The sequence below is a fragment of the Aplidium turbinatum genome, chromosome 6 (genome assembly GCF_918807975.1).
Source record: "Aplidium turbinatum chromosome 6, kaAplTurb1.1, whole genome shotgun sequence".
In the NCBI taxonomy this organism is placed as follows: domain Eukaryota; kingdom Metazoa; phylum Chordata; class Ascidiacea; order Aplousobranchia; family Polyclinidae; genus Aplidium; species Aplidium turbinatum.
The window spans coordinates 2,481,276-2,500,726 of NC_137477.1; the positions used below are offsets into that span (position 1 = coordinate 2,481,276).

At 38.9% G+C, this 19,451-nt stretch overlaps 2 protein-coding genes across 2 annotated transcripts; both read left to right on the forward strand.

Annotated features, from left to right (window-relative positions):
- Positions 1–190: 190 nt before the first annotated feature.
- LOC145772753 (uncharacterized) lies at positions 191–3,513 on the forward strand. The gene is made up of 4 exons (XM_082584631.1): positions 191–441; positions 1,310–1,490; positions 1,889–2,101; positions 2,756–3,513. The coding sequence occupies exons 1-4, from the start codon at positions 258–260 to the stop codon at positions 2,817–2,819; spliced, it is 642 nt and encodes a 213-aa protein (XP_082440757.1). The 5' UTR covers positions 191–257; the 3' UTR covers positions 2,820–3,513.
- Positions 3,514–10,312: 6,799 nt separating this feature from the next.
- Positions 10,313–17,896, forward strand: LOC145772656 (programmed cell death protein 6-like). The gene is made up of 6 exons (XM_082584525.1): positions 10,313–10,495; positions 11,394–11,516; positions 12,246–12,373; positions 12,872–13,021; positions 14,214–14,382; positions 15,244–17,896. Exons 1-6 carry the CDS (start codon positions 10,487–10,489, stop codon positions 15,283–15,285), a joined length of 621 nt encoding a protein of 206 aa, XP_082440651.1. The 5' UTR covers positions 10,313–10,486; the 3' UTR covers positions 15,286–17,896.
- The last annotated feature ends 1,555 nt before the right edge of the window (positions 17,897–19,451 follow it).

The window sequence follows — 19,451 nt, forward strand, 5'->3', positions numbered from 1 at the left end:
AAACCTTAAAAAAAACCTGGGCAGGAGTGTTAGCAGCAAAATGTAATCGTAGCAAATTGCGAAAGAAAGCAGCAGAGAATCAAATAAGATGACATATTGAGCAATGATTTGAAACAAAAGTTAATTTTTCTTCACATTTAGCTACAGCAAATTAACGACAATATTTTTATAGCCTGCTTGTTTCGATAGACTGTACCTTTGGTATTTATCTTGTTGTCTGTTTTGCATTGTCTCGTTGAAAATAACGTTGATCCGCGATGAAGTCGGCTGTCATTGTGATGCTTCTGCTTCCGTTTGCATATGCCAAGCTAGATGCCACTCTAAGCATCCTTCCTGATTTGGCATTCTTTTTTCAAGATGGAAACGGGGCACTTTACGACACCGCCAACTGGAAGAATATCACAAAAATTGTGGATCTTAATCCTGCTTCATTTTTCCCAGGTGAGCTTTAGGTAATGAAATGAAAAATAAATAATGAAAAACAACTGAACTGAACAGTGAAATAAGTCTTTAGTTTTTGCTGTTGTGTCTGTACCTTATTGATCCAGGCTTGTTTAAATATATCAATTTTTGAAATTGATTGAGTTTCGCTTTTAGCAGCATGATCGTTGCTTACTTCACTGTGTAGATTCTAACGATCTGTTTTAGCCTGATGCCGCGAGTTCGTTGTGGCAATATCGAATTGCACTAGCTTTCGGAACACAGTTCCCTAGTCATGTGCTATGACGACTAGGGAACTGTGTTCCGAAAGCTAGTGCAATTCGATATTTCCACAACGAACTCGCGGCATCAGGCTAAAACAGATCGTTAGAATCTACACTGTGAAATATCAATTTCTATCAACTTCTAAGTTACTTTTTCCATGTCTCTATGACTGTGAATAAGCCGCACAAATAGCATCTTGGCGCCTTCTAATTGTTGTTATTAATCTCCTTTCCGTTCTTGCCAATTCCAGAAATTCGTCATTGCTTTTCCTTTTATGTTCCACAACATTCTTTTGACAAACTGCATCCCGGCACAAATAGTGTCCACCAGTCTCCTGATTAAAGCTTAGCGATTCCGAAATGCAGTCAAATTGACACTTTAAACAAAAAAATCATTTTCATTAAAGAAAATGATAAGAAATCCATGAAACACGTTGGACACAGTTGACCGGAACTTTTCAAACTCTGCATTGTAGGACCTGGTTAGGTTAGGACCTGTACAGTACAATATAGTTAGATTGTTGGTTTTTATGGTTGTTTGTAATTTAAAAACCAATAAGACAAATAGATTATAGCTGTTCAAGTTAACTTGCTATTTTCTACAGGTATTCCAAACAAGATCACAGCTGCTGCCTACTTAAAACGTGGCCCTACTTTCCAGACTGCGTTCTTCCGCGCTGGAGCGGTATTTGTGGTTGATGGGGACAAAACAGAAGAAGTGAAAGGGGGTGTAAAAAGTCTCTTCACCGGAGATACTCCGACAGTAGTTGAAGTTGCCTTTCCAAGGTTAGCATAGCCTACTATATTTTTGAAGTCAATATTTTGTTGATAGCCCGTATAGATAACTTTCAGGGATGCAGGAACGACTGTTTTAAGTCATGTTTCATAAGTAAAAGTCCAGGAAATTATTGTTTCAAACTTCTTTTCCAGGTTTAAAGTTAGACTTTTATGCAACTCAGTTCAAAGATAGGTTTTAAGGCTATTAGCCAACAATGTTTTAATACCATTATATTTTAGGTTAAATTACGTTTGCTTTCCGAACAGTTGCTTTGCTCCCCTAGAGCTTCCTTTCTGGAAGAAGTTTTCTGAAGTGTTCTTCCTAGCTACGTCACTGACATCTAGAAAGGAATTATGGGCACGATGGCAGGATCTTACTTAGATGCTGAACTATCTTGATTTCTCAGGGTTAACCAAACAATTAACGTTGTGGGAACAAACTTCATTTCTCACAAATCTGTCTATGAATGTGGGTCAGTTGGAAGCGCATGTACCGTCTACGAGCTTAGCAAGTATTTCCCAGGCTTGTCATCTGAATTTATTCAAGGTGGTCCGGTCCAAGCTGCTTTGGGTCTTCCTAATGGACGAACTATTCTTCTCAAAGAGACCGTGTTGGCTTTGTAAGTTTGTAGTTGTATTGCTGCTCAATAAAGAAGTAAATATTTAGCTTCAAATTGAAAAGAGTCTAAACTATGTAGCCTATGCTCATACAATATAATTAAACAGACAATATTACTAGCATATTCTATTTAATAAATTCTTCCAAAGTTCCCATTAAGCGTGAAACAGACTTTTTCGTTTTTTACAAATAATTTGTTTGGTTTTCTCTGTTTGACTTTTCACTGGGCATTTAGCATTTTTCGTGTAGTGTTGATAATATTAATATTGTTCTCCTATAGGTTATTGATTGATCATAGGAATCTTTATCTTCTGACTGAAAAAGATTCTTTGAGAGATTGATCCTGGCAGTTTCGCATTCTTGTAGAGGCTTTGAGCCACCGACCTCGGCCCGGTCACCGAGTTTGCCAGAGTAAAGTTTCCGATTTTCGATGTAGCCTAGGCTATTTTTAGGCTACCTGTGAGTTATTTCATTTGCAAGTTACCGTTGAATGGAAAGCAGTCTTTGAAATGCGTTGCTCAACATGGATATTCGTTGATATTCCAATGCTATATTTATATAATACCGTACTATATTATACTATATTTCGTTGATATAGGCCTACTCGTTAGTCGTTGGTGTTCCAATGATTTATTTCATTGATTGTTTTCCTCAGAATTGACAACGACGGCAACGTTGAAGAAGACACAGTTCACAACTTACTGAATGGAGGATTGTAATTTGTTGGACGGATTTCCAGAATTGTAATTTGTTGTAATTTGTAATTTGTTGGATAGATTTCCAGATATAATTAACCAGAATTGAACGCAACAAGTCACCAACCCATTAGGCATCAACTGAAGTTTCTAAAAGTCCGATAAAAAAATTACAATTTGGTCTCTAACATCATTGTTCCTTAATATGTAGCCTACTTGATCCACACAACGACAACCACCTTGTTGGTAGCTTCGCTAGCAAAATGGTGTTTTCGTCAGATTGTGTACAAGCTACGACTTCGTATAAAATTAACTTATTTAAGGACTCTGAGCAGTTCGAAAATAATTATTTTATAATTCAGGTGAAACATTTGAGTTGGTGATAAAATAATTGTTTTTTTGGTTATGATTTGGAACGCCGATGATTCCTTACTCTTATGAATAAGTGGATTAGTATCGAATAGAAAAAATGTTTTGCTTTAAAAATGGAGCAGATTAATTCAATTTATTACAAATTTCTGAATCCAAGAGCAATAAAGTCAATGCATTATTTAAACCTGGTAAACAGATACTTTAAAAATCCGCAAACTACTGTATTTTTGATGTTTTCATTGATGATTTGCTAATTTTCAAGTTCTATCTGTTTTAATTAAAAGTCCGAACGAATAGCTCAGGTGGTTAAGTACGCGACTTTGTACACAAAGAAATCCCAAGATCAAGCAGCGCTGGTTCGATTCTCGGGGTGTGCGCTTGAACAATCCATTCAGGACTGCTCTTTATTTAGCGGCATCTAGTGGATGGAATAATTCCTCGACAACAACACTTCAACAATCGAAACTTTCACTCTGTCAATTTCGATGACTGGGCCTGTGTCACTAGGTAGCCACTTTAACAAGTCGAAATTCTGCCACTGAAATTGACTAGAATGAAACCGCCAACCAATCATAAGCTACGGTTTAAGTGACGTAAAAAATAGCGAAAAGAAGATGATAGAAAGCAAATCAAGTGATGGATTTTTTGTCAGCTGGTTGGCTTAGGGGTTAGGGTTAGGGCTAGAAAGTAGCCATTTCAGTGACGCGGGTTCGATTCCCACCACTGCTATTGCTCTTTTTCTTCTGTAATTACCAAATAAAGTTCAAAACAAGCATTAACTCTCTGGATGAGTGCCAGAAGGATCACAATTGGACGGTAGCCTTTTATAACATGTTCTGATTGGTTGACGGTTGCATTGTAGTCATTCGCAGTGGCAGAATTTCGGCTTGTTAAAGTGGCTATACCGTGTCAGTAGTTCAAAGCTTCTACAAGTATGCACAGTAACATTGACAGGGTTTAAACATCAGTCCGCTCCGATAGCTCAGTTGGTTAGCGCGTGACTTCATGAACGAAGAAGCTTCAAGATCAAGCGGCGCTGGTTCGACTCTCGGGGTGTGCGCTTGAGCAACGCATTCTAAGGACTGCTCTCCATTCATCAGCATCTAATGAATGGAATAATTCCCTGGCAACAACACTTCAACAATCGGAAACTTCCCTCTGTCAATCTCGGTCAGCCACCCTGCGTCAAGAGCCTCTCCAAATAACTTATATGCGAAACTATCAGGAATAACATATCAAAGCTTTGTCAGTCCGAGGATAATGATTGAAAACCAACCAGGGGAGTCCAGGAGATACTTTTGGACATCAGTTCACCCTTGTGTGGATCAGCTTCTCAAACAGCAAACCAGCGCTTTTGACATTGTTTCTACGGTTGACTGCGATTGGGCGAACTTAGAAGACTTTTATCAATGAAATGTTGTCATGGTAACTGAATTTACATTTCATATCATTTCAATTACATTGGTGCAGCTATTTAAGAACCAGCTTTTTGAAGCCAAATCCAGCCGGATTAATTTTTTGTGGGGGATTTGCGCTAGGTTTAATACTTAGTCTTGGGCTAGTCGATTATTATAGACTGCTTGAAGGACAACGCAAACGGGACGTAAGACTAGCCTATATGGGTAAATAGGTTATCAGTGTTGTAGGCTACGTTGATTTGACGGCGTCAATTTTTTGTTGACGCTGAGGCTAGCGCCGTCACTTTATTTTTTAGTTGACGGAAGTGATAGCGCCGTCAACTATTTTGCCGATTTTAAGCGTCAAGCGCTATGCGTCATTTTTGTTTTAATAGAAAATTTCGTTTCACAATGAGAGTTTCACAATGTATTCTGGCCAGCGCGACTCATCCGAATTACCCGCTTTCGCGTTGGTTGGAATGGCTCCCTGGAATACAAGCGGAAGAAGTTCGCCAAATGGTGATCAGTGATTACTCATATCGTGAGCAGTATCGAGAACGAGGGATCAGAGAGAGAAATCGAAAAATCAATGAATGTCATCGCGGAGGTTGAAGATACTTTATTTCAAGAGCTCTATGCCCCTGAAAAGAGCGATTTTGTTGCAGTGGACCTTGTTAAAAGATTTATATATGCTAAACCATCCATCACCCATCGCTTGGAACAGTGATAGCCTACATTTTCGAGTAAACGTTTTCAAAGCTTATTTTTGAAGTACAACACACCAATACCATCCAGCGCTGCTGTGGAACACATGTTTTCACTTGGAAAGAACATTATGCGTCTCAAACGCAGCAGATTGTCAGACAAACGTTTTGAAATGCTTGTGTTTCTACAAGGAAATAACTAATAGGCCAAGCGGCTAATTACAATACAGCAGTGACGTTCGGTGGCTTAAACCATTGGGAAAGCAACTTGGAAATATGTTGCAGCAAGGTAGTAGGCACGAGGGGCGTAACCGTCGGGCGAAGCCCGAAGGCGTGTTGCCGAAGGCAACACTTCCAGCGGGGGGTCTGGGGGGCCTCCCCCAGAAATTTTTGAAAAACACTTCCAATTTGGTGCGCTCTGAGAGCATTTCCAAAACAAAATCTTCGGACTTTCCCAGTCCGAGGATAAAGATTCAATCAATCAATCAAACTGGGACTAGTTTAGAATGTTGGCTGCTTTTTTAGACTGAGCACAAAAACTTATTGTCAATGTCATCTGTAAGCATTTACGACATGCATTGGACTGGTGCACTAGTAAAGAGCAAATAATTAGCCTATAAATTAAGCTAGTCCATTCTTGAAGAACACAAGTACGGTATGTTTGCTCTGAACTTGTGATGTCAGTCTATTGACCCAAAGAATTTAAAAAACACTTGTGCTGTTTCAGTACTGGTTGGTTAATGTACCCTTTGGAATTGCATGTCTTATTGTAGAATCTATGTTTTTTTTGGTAAGAGAACCAGCTTTATTTTCAGCGTACTCAGTAGCCTATAGTTACAAGCCCGAAAATCACTCATGCGTAGAGGCTGTATTCCTTTCGCCTGAAACCAAAAGCAGCCACTATGAGATACGCATGACGTCACTGGGAAAGCAACTTTAACCACAACACCAGATAACACATCTGATTGGCTAAGCAGCTGGTGTCGTTTTGCAAAACGATTGAGGATTGGATAAAACGAAGGCGTTTTTCAATGTAGGGTAAGCAACTTTGAAAGTTGATTTCCCTGGAGCTTCAGTGATGGTTTCTGACAAAAGCGTTTGCGTTAATTGGCATTTATAGGCAAGAAATGCGGTTTGATGAGGACTTAGACTATTCACAAGCGTTACGAGTAATTCTAGTCACGAACACAGTAATTTTCAAGTTAAAATAGACTTGATAAAAATAATAAGAAGTTAAACCTAGAATTCAGTCATTATATTTTGCATAGTTTTCGCTCAGGTAAGCACTGCTTTCTTTGCTTTCCCTCACCGATCGTCACTGCAATACAGTCTCAAAACATAAAACCTGCTCCTTATTTATAGCTATTGTTAGCCTAAACTTGGTTGAAATGCTTCCGTTTTGTGAGATCCTGGCTAAAATAGCGCTAGAAATTAGCGCTGAAGCCGTCAATTTCTTTGAGAGCTGACGCAGTACTTTACGCCGTAAAGTTTTTAGGCAATTCGTGCTGACGCTGACGCCGTCAATTTATTTCATTGACGCGTACAACACTGCTCAATAGTGACGTATAGAAACCCAAAAATGGCCTATTGGGAACCTACAGGGGCTACAACAAGAATGACACAACCAACCGATTAGCTTAGTTGTCTTTATTTCTGACCATCACAGCAAAAACGATACATGTATAGTGACGTTGGTCAGAACATGGTAAAGTGGCTATACCATCATTGCCACCCTGCTAGCACTCTTCTAGCCGGAAAATTAATCTTTGCTTTGAACTATGATTGGTAATTGCAGCATAAAAAATAATTGCAGAGGTGGGAATCGCACCCACGTGATCGAAATGACTACTTCGCTAAACCTAATCCTCTAGGCAACGCCGTCAACGGGAAAACTCTCACTTAGGCTAATTTACATTCTATCAGAAAATTTTGCGTTCTTTGTCTGTTCTACCTGTAACTTCTGATTGGCTGAAACGCTGTTCTACTGTTACTTTTGATTGGTTTGAAGTTTCAGTTGGCTCTTACTAAAGTTATTAGGTATGTTAAAGTGGCTATAGCCTACCAGGTAGTTTCTACCCCAACTGTTATAAGATGATTCGTCAGAACATTTATGGGTAAACACTAGAACCTAACCATGGAATTGACAAGGATGAAAGTAAAGCATGAGCTGAAAAGAAAAAAAGTGTGAGTTTCCAAAAAGTAGGCCTAAACTATTACCGGTAGACTAGGCTACACAGTTAGGAAGAAAGAGAAGCATGTCTAGCTGTAAGAAAAAAAGTGTAGGTTTCAAAAATTGGAAATTTAATTTTTTTTTTGTCGAATTCATGGTCAGGTTCTAGCATTTACCACATTTATGGCTTTGCAGTCGTGCTTTCTTGATAGGTAGCCTAACGACTGAAACCTCGAACCAATCATAAGCTACGGTACCGTACATTTTCTGCGACGTGAAAAGCGTGAAAAGCAGATGATACAAAGAAAATTAAGTGATGGTTTCGCCATCAGCTGCTTAGTTTGTTTTTTAGGGCTAGGGAGTAGCCTAGTCTTTTTCGATGACCTTGGTTCGATCCTACACCTACCATTACTCTTTTTTCCTCTGTAGTTACCAAACAAAGTTCAAAAAAAGACTCAACTCTCTGGCTGAGTGCTGGAGGGGTCACAATTGGACGGTAGCCTCTTACTTATAACTAGGTTTGCCATTTTTTATAAATGCAAATCCGGGACACATATTGAAAACTGCAAATGAACTTAACGTAGGCCTAATCTAATACAAAAGAATTGCAACTAATTAATTAATATGGGCGAAATACCGGCAGGCTATATGTAATGTAGGCCTATTTCATCAACGAAAAAAACAAAAGAACTTAATAATATTTATGAGCAAATGAATCAGGCCTAATAATATTTTTCTGTGCTAAGCAGCTTTTTCAAAAATACAGTGTTCGATTTTACATTTTCATAAAATTCACTGCATGTCAAATCAACATTAATTTTGCAAATGAGGAAAGCTTTGACATTCTGTTGTAGCATTTGGTCTCTGTCATCAGTCCACATATTGTTCATAAATGAAAAAATTCGCTCAACTGGTGCTGATGTCCCAGGCAAACAATAGGCTAAAGCACAAACTCGACAAGTTTTTGAAAGTTTGGAATGGTTATGTGTTTGTTGATAAAAGTTTGGAACAATTGGATCCACTTTTGTTGAAGAGATGTCGTTGCATTTTGCCATGATTTTTTCCTCTCACTCTTAGACATGTATTTCTTTACCAAAACGTGCTCATCGAAAAGGAAGTCGATGTTGATCATTTGCTTCTGAAACATTTTGTTAATATTTTCCGCAGATCCTCTTGAGAAGGAATTGTTAAAATAGCTAACTCAAGAATTTTTTTTTGCAAACCTCAAATTGAAAATTCCGAGACAAACTGGTTAACCGGACGGGACAGCAGGACAAGGCCTTAAAGTCCGGGTTGTCCCCAGGCCCGGATTTAGGGGGGGCAGAGGGGGCAGTTGCTCCGGGCCCCCCGACTTTTGAAGGGCCCCCCTATGTGGAAAAAATGTGATTTTGTGTTATTTTTTTTCTATTTGGCCTTTAAAGTTTCTGCAAAATGCTGTGCAGTACTGGACTGATGCTACTGTAGACGTAGAGATGGTTTTTCGCGCCGTAGGCGCAAAAAATTTTTTTGTACGGGGGCCCTCCGATCTAAAAGTGCCCCGGGCCCCCCATCAGCTAAATCCGGCCCTGGTTGTCCCGGCTAAACCGGAACGTATGGCAATTAAGCCTACTTAAATAACATGTTCTGATTGGTTGGCGGTGTTATTGCAGTTTTGTTTGTTTGTTTGTTTATCTTTATCCTGCATTGCGGGAAAGCGGTGAGCGCTATGCATCGCGGTGTACGCCTTCCGACGTCCACCTGACCCACGCTGCAGCCGACGGCAATGTCAGTTTCCGGTTGTCTACTCTACTTATGACTGAAATTTGGTACTACCCATTACTCGAAATCGATCACTGGGTAGAGGCAATTATCGTAAAGTTTCTTGCCCAGAGAAACAACAGCAAGTGCGGGTGGCTGGAGTCGAACATGCAGGCTCTCGACTGCGAGCCCAACGCGCTAACCACTCGGCCACGGCTGCCGACGGGATCTAGCAGAATTTTTCATGTTAAAGTGACTTTCCTTGTTGACAGACCGTCACTATCCATCACTGCTAGTTTGGAGCTTATGATCGACGTTTATTCAATCAGTTTTTCAATCAATGGTTTATTTACCGGAACGGTAGCTACATGTTCAAAGTATGCAAGTTGTATAGCCTACAGCAGTGCCGGTCTTTGGGGTGTGCAAACCGTGCGATCGCACAGGGGCTGCAATTTACTCAGAAAATGCAGTAATTTTTGTCAATTTCAGTGAAAAAAATTCAATTCGATTCACCAAGTACCGGTATCCTTGAAGTCAGTTGCGGCTTTAGTATTCATACCCAAATTTTTGTTGGACGTGCTCTCATAATGCACCAAATTCAAAATGATTTTTCAAAATGTTTTAGGGAGGCCCCCCAGACCCCCGTCGCTGGGTGTTCGCCCGCCGGCCATCAAAACCCCCTTTCTCTTTCAAAATACCTAGCTACGCTACTGAATTGGATCATTGTCTTCGGGACCCGCAAAGCATATTTCGCACAAGGCCCGAAATACCCTAAGACTGGCACTGCCTACAGTATACACTGCAAAAGTGGCACAAGTTTTTAAACTGACAGGGAGATAACGAAACAACCATACCGTCTACTCTACTAGTCATTAGTCAATTGCCACCCTACAGAAATGACAATTTTGTCATTTTAGACACAAAAAAAAAGTAGTAGAAGACAAAGAAAAGGCAAGATTAAGGAGCACTGGTTCAACTTTCGAGGTGTATTTAAATAACGTTTTTCAAAGAAATAAATTAATTGCACATGAAAATATTTGACTGATTTTTAATTTGTTTGGCTTAATTTTGAAGCTGTTTTGGCTTTTTTTCTGAGTTTAGGTCTGGCAACTCTGTTGGGATAGTGAGTTTTCTGTTTCTAAAAACTTGGTTTTTTGGACGAAATGAAAGGTTGAAAGTGGAGGCTATTTTCAGTTAATTCCTTTTTTGAGTTAGGCTAGTTTTGATTTTATTGCAAAAGAAATTGTCTTGTCCTTCTTCAATCACCTGTCACATTTTTAGCGTTTTCATTGAAAACTGTATTAGTCTGCAATGGCATGGGTGAGTTCTAAGTTCAATCAGTCAATCAATTCAAAGCTGAAATGGCCTAATTTATATTGACTACGATTTAAGAAAGTGGCTATATGTACGGCATTAGCATTGCCAGATAAGAGATTCTTCTCTAATTTGAGAAAATGTTTAAGATATATACATTTGATTTGAGAAGTTTTGGGCAGATAACAAAATCCTATCCTTAACCGTGGCAACACCTTCTGCAAAACAATGCTCTTTGATTGCTATCATAGTTACCAATACACTAGATATAGCCACTTTATCAATAATACTTAAGAGCCATTGATTTTTTGGCCAATAAATAAAATGAAGACAATATTGTCTGTTGTAAAACAAAGTAGGCTAATTGCAATATCAAACGGCTCTCTTTTATAGCTTAAGTAATATGATTATTCTCTGTTGTATAGAACAACGTCTACTGGAAAGTATCAGAGCTATGATATTCATTTTACCTGGATTTTGGTTTTATATTAGTAAACCTAGGTACCGGTAATCCGGTATACCATGCTCAATAATACTGTGTTGTTTGTAAAAGATGCTTTTAACCATGCATCAATTGCATCATCATCATACCCAGTGTAGAACCATCTGCCTTTACTGTGACCAAATGAGTAGACTTTATTAAGAGAAAGCTATGCTGTGGCATAACAATTTGCATTATAAGCCAGTCAGCAATCTTTCATAAAGAAATGCCGTAACTGTTGAAAATAAAAGGTTGTTTTTCGTGTGTATGGTTTAACTTTACATTTTTCAAAATGCAACAAATTACTCTAAATAGTTGTATTCTGTATTGAATACCAGTTTGTTATTTTTTTCTTCTTCATTGCAGTCAGAAGTTGACTGGTTTCTTGAAATAATTTGTCATTTAGTTTTGCTTTGTATGCAGCAACAACAGCAATATGGGGGCTCGTATGGTCAACAACCCCCACCTAGTGGTGGCATGTACCAGCAACAAGGCCCACCAGGATGTCCGCCTGGCATTGATCCAACCGTCTTCTACTGGTTTCAAGTAATAATTAGTGTTCAACTTACGTTTTCCTTAGAAAATTTGATATTCATCTGACATTTAGAAGTAAATTCAAGATGTAACATTCTGTGCCATTAGCTAATTCTTTGTGATGATATTTCTCACCAAGATGTAAAGCAAGAGCTTTGTTTTATTTAGTATATAATAGGTAGTTTATTAAATCGTACTGAGCGATGCATTACAAAGCACAATCATGCAATAACCCAGTACCGGTACGTGGTACAGATATAAATATTTCACAATGCTTTTTTTGTGAACTGATTTGATTTCATTAACTGATCTCTTCTGGTTCATGTAGAATTAGAATATGTTAAAAATTAGAAATGCGAGTAGAATTTTGCTCGTGGTAGCTCAAAGCTACAGGTTACCATGAGCAACATTTTACTCGTAATTTTCAAGTTCTGTACCGTCAATCAACTCTTCAAGTGGTTCTCCTTTACAGTTCTATCTACTTGTAAAGACCGAACTTAAAATTTCAATATTGATTCACCCTTGACTCCTGTTTTGACGATTGTCCAGCAAATAGTCTATTTGATAACCTAATATCTGTTTGAACATTTCCACATACAATTTATCATGAAAACATGAAAGATTTTTTTATTACAAACTTTTATAATTTTTGTTTGATTTTTTTGTGACAAAAAATCGTTCATGCTAACACTTCTTGCTTTGTAAGGTAACTCGCTTGACAAGTTTTGTTTTCTGTCCTAGTCAGTTGACCAGGATCGATCAGGAAAGATTACAGCAATGGAGCTACGCAGAGCACTGATGAACAACAAAATGAAACAATTTAATCCTGAAACTTGTCGGCTCATGATTGGGATGTTTGACAGAAACAAGTCAGTTTTCGTTAATTGTTTCTGATGGTGACATTTGTAGCATGTTCAGTCTCTGAACTTAGTACTTGCCTGATGACAATGTGGAGGTATTTGCTTTCTCGTAGATTTTATAGGTTGTTTAAAATATTGAATTGTTTGGCATATTGCCAAGGTCATTCAGTTTTTTGCAGACACGTTTCCATTTTTCTCTGCCATTGCTCCCATTTATATATGGTAAAACTTTAGCCCTTTCTTACTGTCGATTTTTATTGTTTCACTTAACGTTTTCTTAGACTGACCTATTCCTGCATTTCCATTCACTAGGCTATTTCTTATAAAATTTTCTTATTTCTAACGATTTTTTTTATTTTGCCTGCCAAGCGCCATAATTTGGTCGCTGGGAAAAGGCTTTGGCAGGCCATGCTTGGTCGCCGGAAAAAAAAAACCCTGCACAGGAATTGTTTTATCTGAATTTGTTCCTAAACACCCATTCATGTGTTAAGTTTCATACTTTTGCAGAGATGGAACAATAAACTTAAATGAGTTTGCTGCCTTATGGGACTACATTCAGCAGTGGAGGAAATGCTTTGATTCCTTTGACACGGACAGGTCGGGCAATATAGACCAAGGTGAACTCCACAGAGCATTCCAAACATTCGGCTACACTTTGTGAGTAATACATTTAATAACTAAGTATGACCCAGAGCAAAATCTGTCAATTTTACATTGACAGATTTTTCTGTTTGTGGAGCTTGTGCCCGATCATGATCTGGCAAGAAGCCATTGATAACACAAAGCTTTCGCTCTAAGTTTAGTCACAGAGGTTGGTTGTTGGCACTAATCATCGCTACTTTCAAAATTTCCTCATTGGATATAAACTGACTAACATGCAAGCTTGCAACTATGGGGGAAAATTAAGTTTGTTTTATGCAGTATATAACTTTTTTGATATGGAATTATCTTTATTTGTCAAAATGAAATGCTTTGAAAAATGGGAAACAATAAGCAAATCAAGTCTCTGTTCTAACATGTCCATCATTCTTGTGTCAAACTGTTCAATTGCTTCCATGGAAAGAATACGTTGAATTGACTTGCGTGTCTTTGATGGTGTCACTAGCTTTTGGTGATGTTTGCGTTCTATGGTGGTGCTAGTTTTCCTTTTTTACACTGATACAATGTCTCCAGACGTGTAATCAATGTGAAAAGATCGAGTTTGTTAGCTGAAGACGTTTGATAGTAATCCTGATTAGATTTTTTTGCTATTCCGGTAAAATATCTTGACTATAAAATAGGATTTTGTCCTATGTTTGAGTTGGATCGTGCGTCTTTCGAGAACTTCGCTATGTAAAGCCCACGAAAAATATTAGCTGAGACGTTGCAGGGATAACCGTTCATTCAAGCTGTGCTGATCAATTGATCATCGATTGATAAGCCAATTCTCATCAATTATTATACTGTGAATATGTCTGCCATTCTTGAATGTTTTGTTACAGAACATTTCAACAATTTTAAACATTGTTGCACAGCAGATTGCGTCGGACGACGTTTCTCTTTAGCGCCACTTGTGTTTTACTTAGCAAACAAATAAAATAGTTTTGATCTTCGGTTGAGCTTTGAATATCTAAGATTTGCTCAATCAATTCTCAGTGATACTGCATTTGTAAAAATTTAACCCTATTTGTACCGAGGCAGTCGCTCGAATCATGGAGGTTTCTTCACGAATAAGGTTGTAGTTGTGGCTTTTAAATCCTTCGACTTCTTATTTGTGTTTTCAATTCCAATCCTGGAATTATTTTATCAAAAAGCTTGTGTCTACTTTTCCAGTGTTGAAGGCTTGAAGCAAAGTATTTTTAAACCTCAGGTCAATTGACTTTTGCCGTCTTATTGTGCGGGTATTCGACAAGTCCTCTGCAAATTCAATTGACTTCGATGACTTCATACAAGTTTGTGTCATGCTCCGAATATTGACGGATAAGTTCCGTGCAAAAGATACTAATCAAAATGGATTCATCCAACTCCACTACGAGCAGGTACATTGACCGTGTTAACTTGGGGCTTGGCAGAGAGTGCTGACTGTGAGTGTGGTGAATGCAGACGACAGCCACATAATCAAGGACTGCCCGCTGTAGTGTATAGTCCACCTCATGGTATGGAAGGTCCAGTCTCCATTGACAATCACACCAGGCGGTGGCTAACCGACGGGTGCTCTGATGTATAGCGACAACAGTGCTTTTGTGCTTGAGCATTTACAATACGTACATTCGTTGAAGTGCTTCCATTGGAGTCGATGTTCGTTGGTTCGATACTGCACATTGGTGGAGGTCTGCACTTTGCTTTTTGGTACTATCTCTACAAAATAAGTGTGAAGTTTCAAGATCCGAATAGTTTGCGAGCCATTATGGAGAAGGTTTTAACCTAAATTTGACTTTGCTTGCAGGTTCTTTGACAATAAATTGAACTATGAAGCATATTATAAACTTAATTTAAAATATTAATTACATATTTTACAAACCCGTTATAAAATATATATATAAACAATAGAATGTTACGTTTTTTAGACGGAAGCTTCTGGATTGTTGACCCAGAGATCTCTCCCAGATTGTCACATACATTTGTAATGTTTTTATTACAAACAAAATGTTGATTTATTTCGCTTCCTGTTTATATTAGGAGCAGACTTCAAAGCTATACCACTCACTACACCACTCAATTTGTCATGGATATGCCAGCGCAACTGTGCAGATTTCCAACCGTAACTTTTGATAAACAAGAACCGTAAGCTTTGACAAGGTCTTTGGCCCGACTTGGCCAGTACCGTACTCGAACTCACGTCTACTGTCTCACCAACACGCCGGTGTGCAACCATCATTGATTGCAACATTTTGTTTCAGTTTCTTGAAATGGTTTTGGACAGTACTCTCAACGTGGTTTGATGGATCATGCGTTTGTCAAGGCAAGGACTTACAGATCGGTGTGACGTCATCATTTACGTCACGCTGCGGACAAGAGCAATGGAATGCCCGTTGACATTGACATTTGGAATAAATTATCAATTGTTGAAATTTCTTTTTAACACTTTTACTTTATAATTTTTGTAAATAAGATTTTAATTTATTTTGCATGATAAAAACAACTAACGGGTGACGTAACAATTCCATATTGTTTCATGGACGATGACGGAATAAAGGGTATGTGAATTTGCAACTGCAACAACCATGTGGATAGTTACGGATTCGCTTGGTCTTGTTTTGTGGATAATTCTGGGTTTGAATGAAACTGAATAATCTTCTCCGTGCAGATAATTTGATAGTCTATCGCAGGGGTCACCAAACTTTTTTCTCTGAGGGCCGGATTGCTGCGAAATTAACAGCTGCGGGCCGGATGCAAATCGCGAAAAGATATACAACTGTTTAGAATCTCCATTGACTTGAATTGAGCACAATAAATAGCAAAGTCAGCGGTGGAATAGCAAAGTTGTGATGAACATCGAAAGGTTGCTGGAAAAGTTATCCCCTGCTGTGACACACTACAGGGTATCGTGCTCTTGAAAAAAAATTAGTCTACACTGATGAAACATTGGTGTTTTGAACAACAAAGTTTGTGATGTCATAAGAATAAACAATGTGGAAAAATCATTAGCAGGTTGCGTGTAGCTCAACAGCAACGTGAGTCCTTTACAAATATTTTGGTAACTTTTTCCTTAACAGTTGTAGTGCAGCTGTTATTTCTGCAGCACGTGGCGGGCCGGATGAAATCAGTTCGCTGGCCGGTTCCGGCCCGCGGGCCGTAGTTTGGTGACCTCTGGTCAGGGGCGCCGGAACGATTTGTGACTGGGGGGGCAAGATTACGAAAAAAGGGCACTTTTGTTTACTAAAAGGCCAATTTTTTTTTAAGTTTTAAGATAAAATATAGCAATAATGATAATGCGGTATACAAAGAAGGGCACCATGTTATGTTATAATGATGTTATTGTAACCTACTGTCAAGCCTTAAAACAGCCTGCGGCCATGGCCGCTAAGTAGTGCTTGAATGACCGCCGGTGCTACCTCCTCACTCGGCCAAGTTTGGCCGCCGGTCTCTTCTAGACAATTATTTAATTTCGCAATAGAATGATTGTGGATTAACTGTCGAAAACATGTAGTATCAAAGAGTGACGCAAAATTAGGTCAGCGCGTCATAGCCTAATCGCCACTGTTGCATTGTGCGGGAATATTTGTTATTGATGGAATATATCCATCTGCGATCGCCAGCGTTGTAAGTCTTATTTGTAATTCCCGACGTTTATTTTAACAAAGTGTTAATCCGAAGTGCTAATTTACATCGGCTGGCAGTATTGTTTTTATGTCGATTCGATGTTGTCGGACATTGAACAGTTGTTAAAAAGGAGAACTAAGTTAGTTGACATCCGAGGGGAAAACATTTTTTGATCATATTTTGCAAAAATTATGCTTCTTTTAGTAATGTCCTTCACATCATTGAAATACTTATTAGCCTACCTTACCGTCATCGTCAACACAGTCATGTCGAACGTTAATTGTTTTTCGTTGCTAAAAATAATTCTAGGGGAGTGGCGAACTTCTTTAAAATTAGCCACATTGCAGGCACTCGTGCGAGTGTCGTTTGAATAGTAGCCTACTGGATTACAATCCCGATAAAGCAGTATTGCGTGGTGCAACGATTCTATTGTAGGACATCGCCCAGGCCAAGACTTCAACAACGCTACGTGATCATTTTAGCATTGTTGCAAGTTTAATTCTATTTACTTGTGCTATCGTTATTTGTATTTTGGCCTCAAAGCACGCAGATTTGGCCCCCGAGAAGGATCTCCCGGTAGGCCACGATGGCTGCCGAAAAATAAAACGAGTTTTAAGGCCTGTACTGTGTTGCAAAATTTTGTGCCGTAAATATTATTTTGAGGCAAAAATGAAAGATTATAATTAGGCTAAAAGCGAATAGCAGAATTTGTTATATTGCAAAATGTGCAGTAGCTTACATGACTTTAAAAGGGCACCATTGCCCCCCCTGCCCCTCCATCTGCAGAAAAATTGAGGGCAGGGGGGCATTCGCCCCCCCGCTTCCGGCGCCCCTGCCTCTGGTCTATCGGAAACTACACGTCGTAGCCGACAGTGACGTCACAATGTCCCGTTCATATAAAGTCTTAATAAACTTTGTATCAAATCAAGAAGCTACGAGTGTAACATCAAGTGTTCATTTAATTCATTGTTTTAACTCATTTTGATTCGTTATTAAGCACTTTGCTACGATTGATTGAATCTTTGTCCTCGGACTGAGAAAGTTTCTTTGAGAGCTTAATTCTGGAGTTTCGCATACTTGTAGAGATTTTGAACCACTAACCAGCGCTTCCACTTTTGTGGTAATTACCACAATTGTGGAATTTTCATCATGCTTGTGGTAAAAATGTGGTAACGAAAAGTTTGTGGTAATTTAGTGGTAATATGGAGATTTTGTGTGGAAATGTTGCCAAAATGTGGAAATTATAAATTTTGAAAATTTGACATAAAATACTGGTATTATCAATAAATAAGAGCATTTAAATAGTTGTCTTCCGAAATCGAACAGATATGCAAAAAAACTACTTATAATAGCATGCGACTAGCATGTTCCGCTGTTTTCGGCATGATTTTGGAATGCGTCCTGACTTTTGACTTTGAACGCAGGGTGACCATATTCATAGTCAAGATGACTTTCAGATTCTAGCTGCGGTGTCAAGTACAGTAGCCTACTTTGCTTACGGTACTTATTTCAGACGTTTTAATAACTATTAGTAACCGGTACGGTACTGTTAATAAACTGAGTAGTTGTTTTAGACCTTATTTTGCACTATATAGTGTAAATATAGCCAAATAATAGCGTTGCCAGATAAGGAATTCTGTCCTAATTTAGGAAAAGTTTGTAGAAAGCTAAAAACGATGGAAATTCATTCGGGTCCCTACAAGCTGATGAAAACAAAAACTTGCATTTTGAAATTTTTTTTTTAGTTTCGGATCAAGATCAAAACCCTAACCTTATTCCTAAGTCTAACCCTTACCTTAACCCTTCCTAACTTTAATCCTAACTCTGGCAACACCTGATTGTAACCATGGCAACAAGTGGGTAAAAGTAGCCACTTTGTTAATGTAAAAGTAAGTCGAAATACGGTTAAAATCGGGAAGAAAATCACAGCAAAAAATGTGGTAATCTGAGGACAAATGTGGTAATACAAGTGGTAATCTAGCTTTGTAAAAGTGGAAGCACTGCCACTAACGCAGGCTGGTCAGCGAGGTTGACAGAGTGAAGTTTCCGATTGTTGTTGAAATGTGCGTTTTTCAAGCGCACGCACCCCGAGAGTCGAATGAGCGCCGCTTGATCTTGAGTCAGGCGTTAAATCACTGAGCGAACGAGGCAGATTCAATTTGTGAATGTAACGCACAAAATTCAATAATACAGTAACTTATTACAACAATCGGAAATCGGCTGCATAGCCGAGTGGTGAGAGCTCTGGAACGGCAATTAAAAGGGCGCCGGTTCGACACCACTCAAGAGCATGTGGTTGAGTCTTTGGTAGGACACTTAAAGGCATGCCTGAAGATTGGCTTCCTTGCCTTCCAGTCCACTTAATCGCACAAAATACAATAACCGAAATTGACACAGTGAATTTTTCTCTTGTGATCTGAATTAATCCACCCACTAGGTGCCTGTCCTTGCACTGCGTTGCTCAAAAGTCGAACCAGCGCTAAAACAACTGAGCTAGTATCAAGGAAAGGCATAACCTTACCAAGCTGAAAATCAGGTAAAGCAAGTTAGGGGAAGATTAATGGAAAATATATTAGGCTCACAATATTCTAAGGTTGGAAGATCGGTTTGTTTTACATTGATCCTCATGTTTGCTTTTAGTTTGACTGTCAGACATAGCGCGTGGAATCTCAACGTGGACTTGGTTACAGCCAGGGCCGGATTAAGACGAAACTGGGCCTGATGCTGCAGCGCAAAAACAGGCCTATTTTTTCTAGGCATTGGTACATATGCATTCGACACTCTGACTCCACCGTACACGCGTAATCAGACCGACCAAAGAGCCTTTATTGCTTTCGACGCAGTC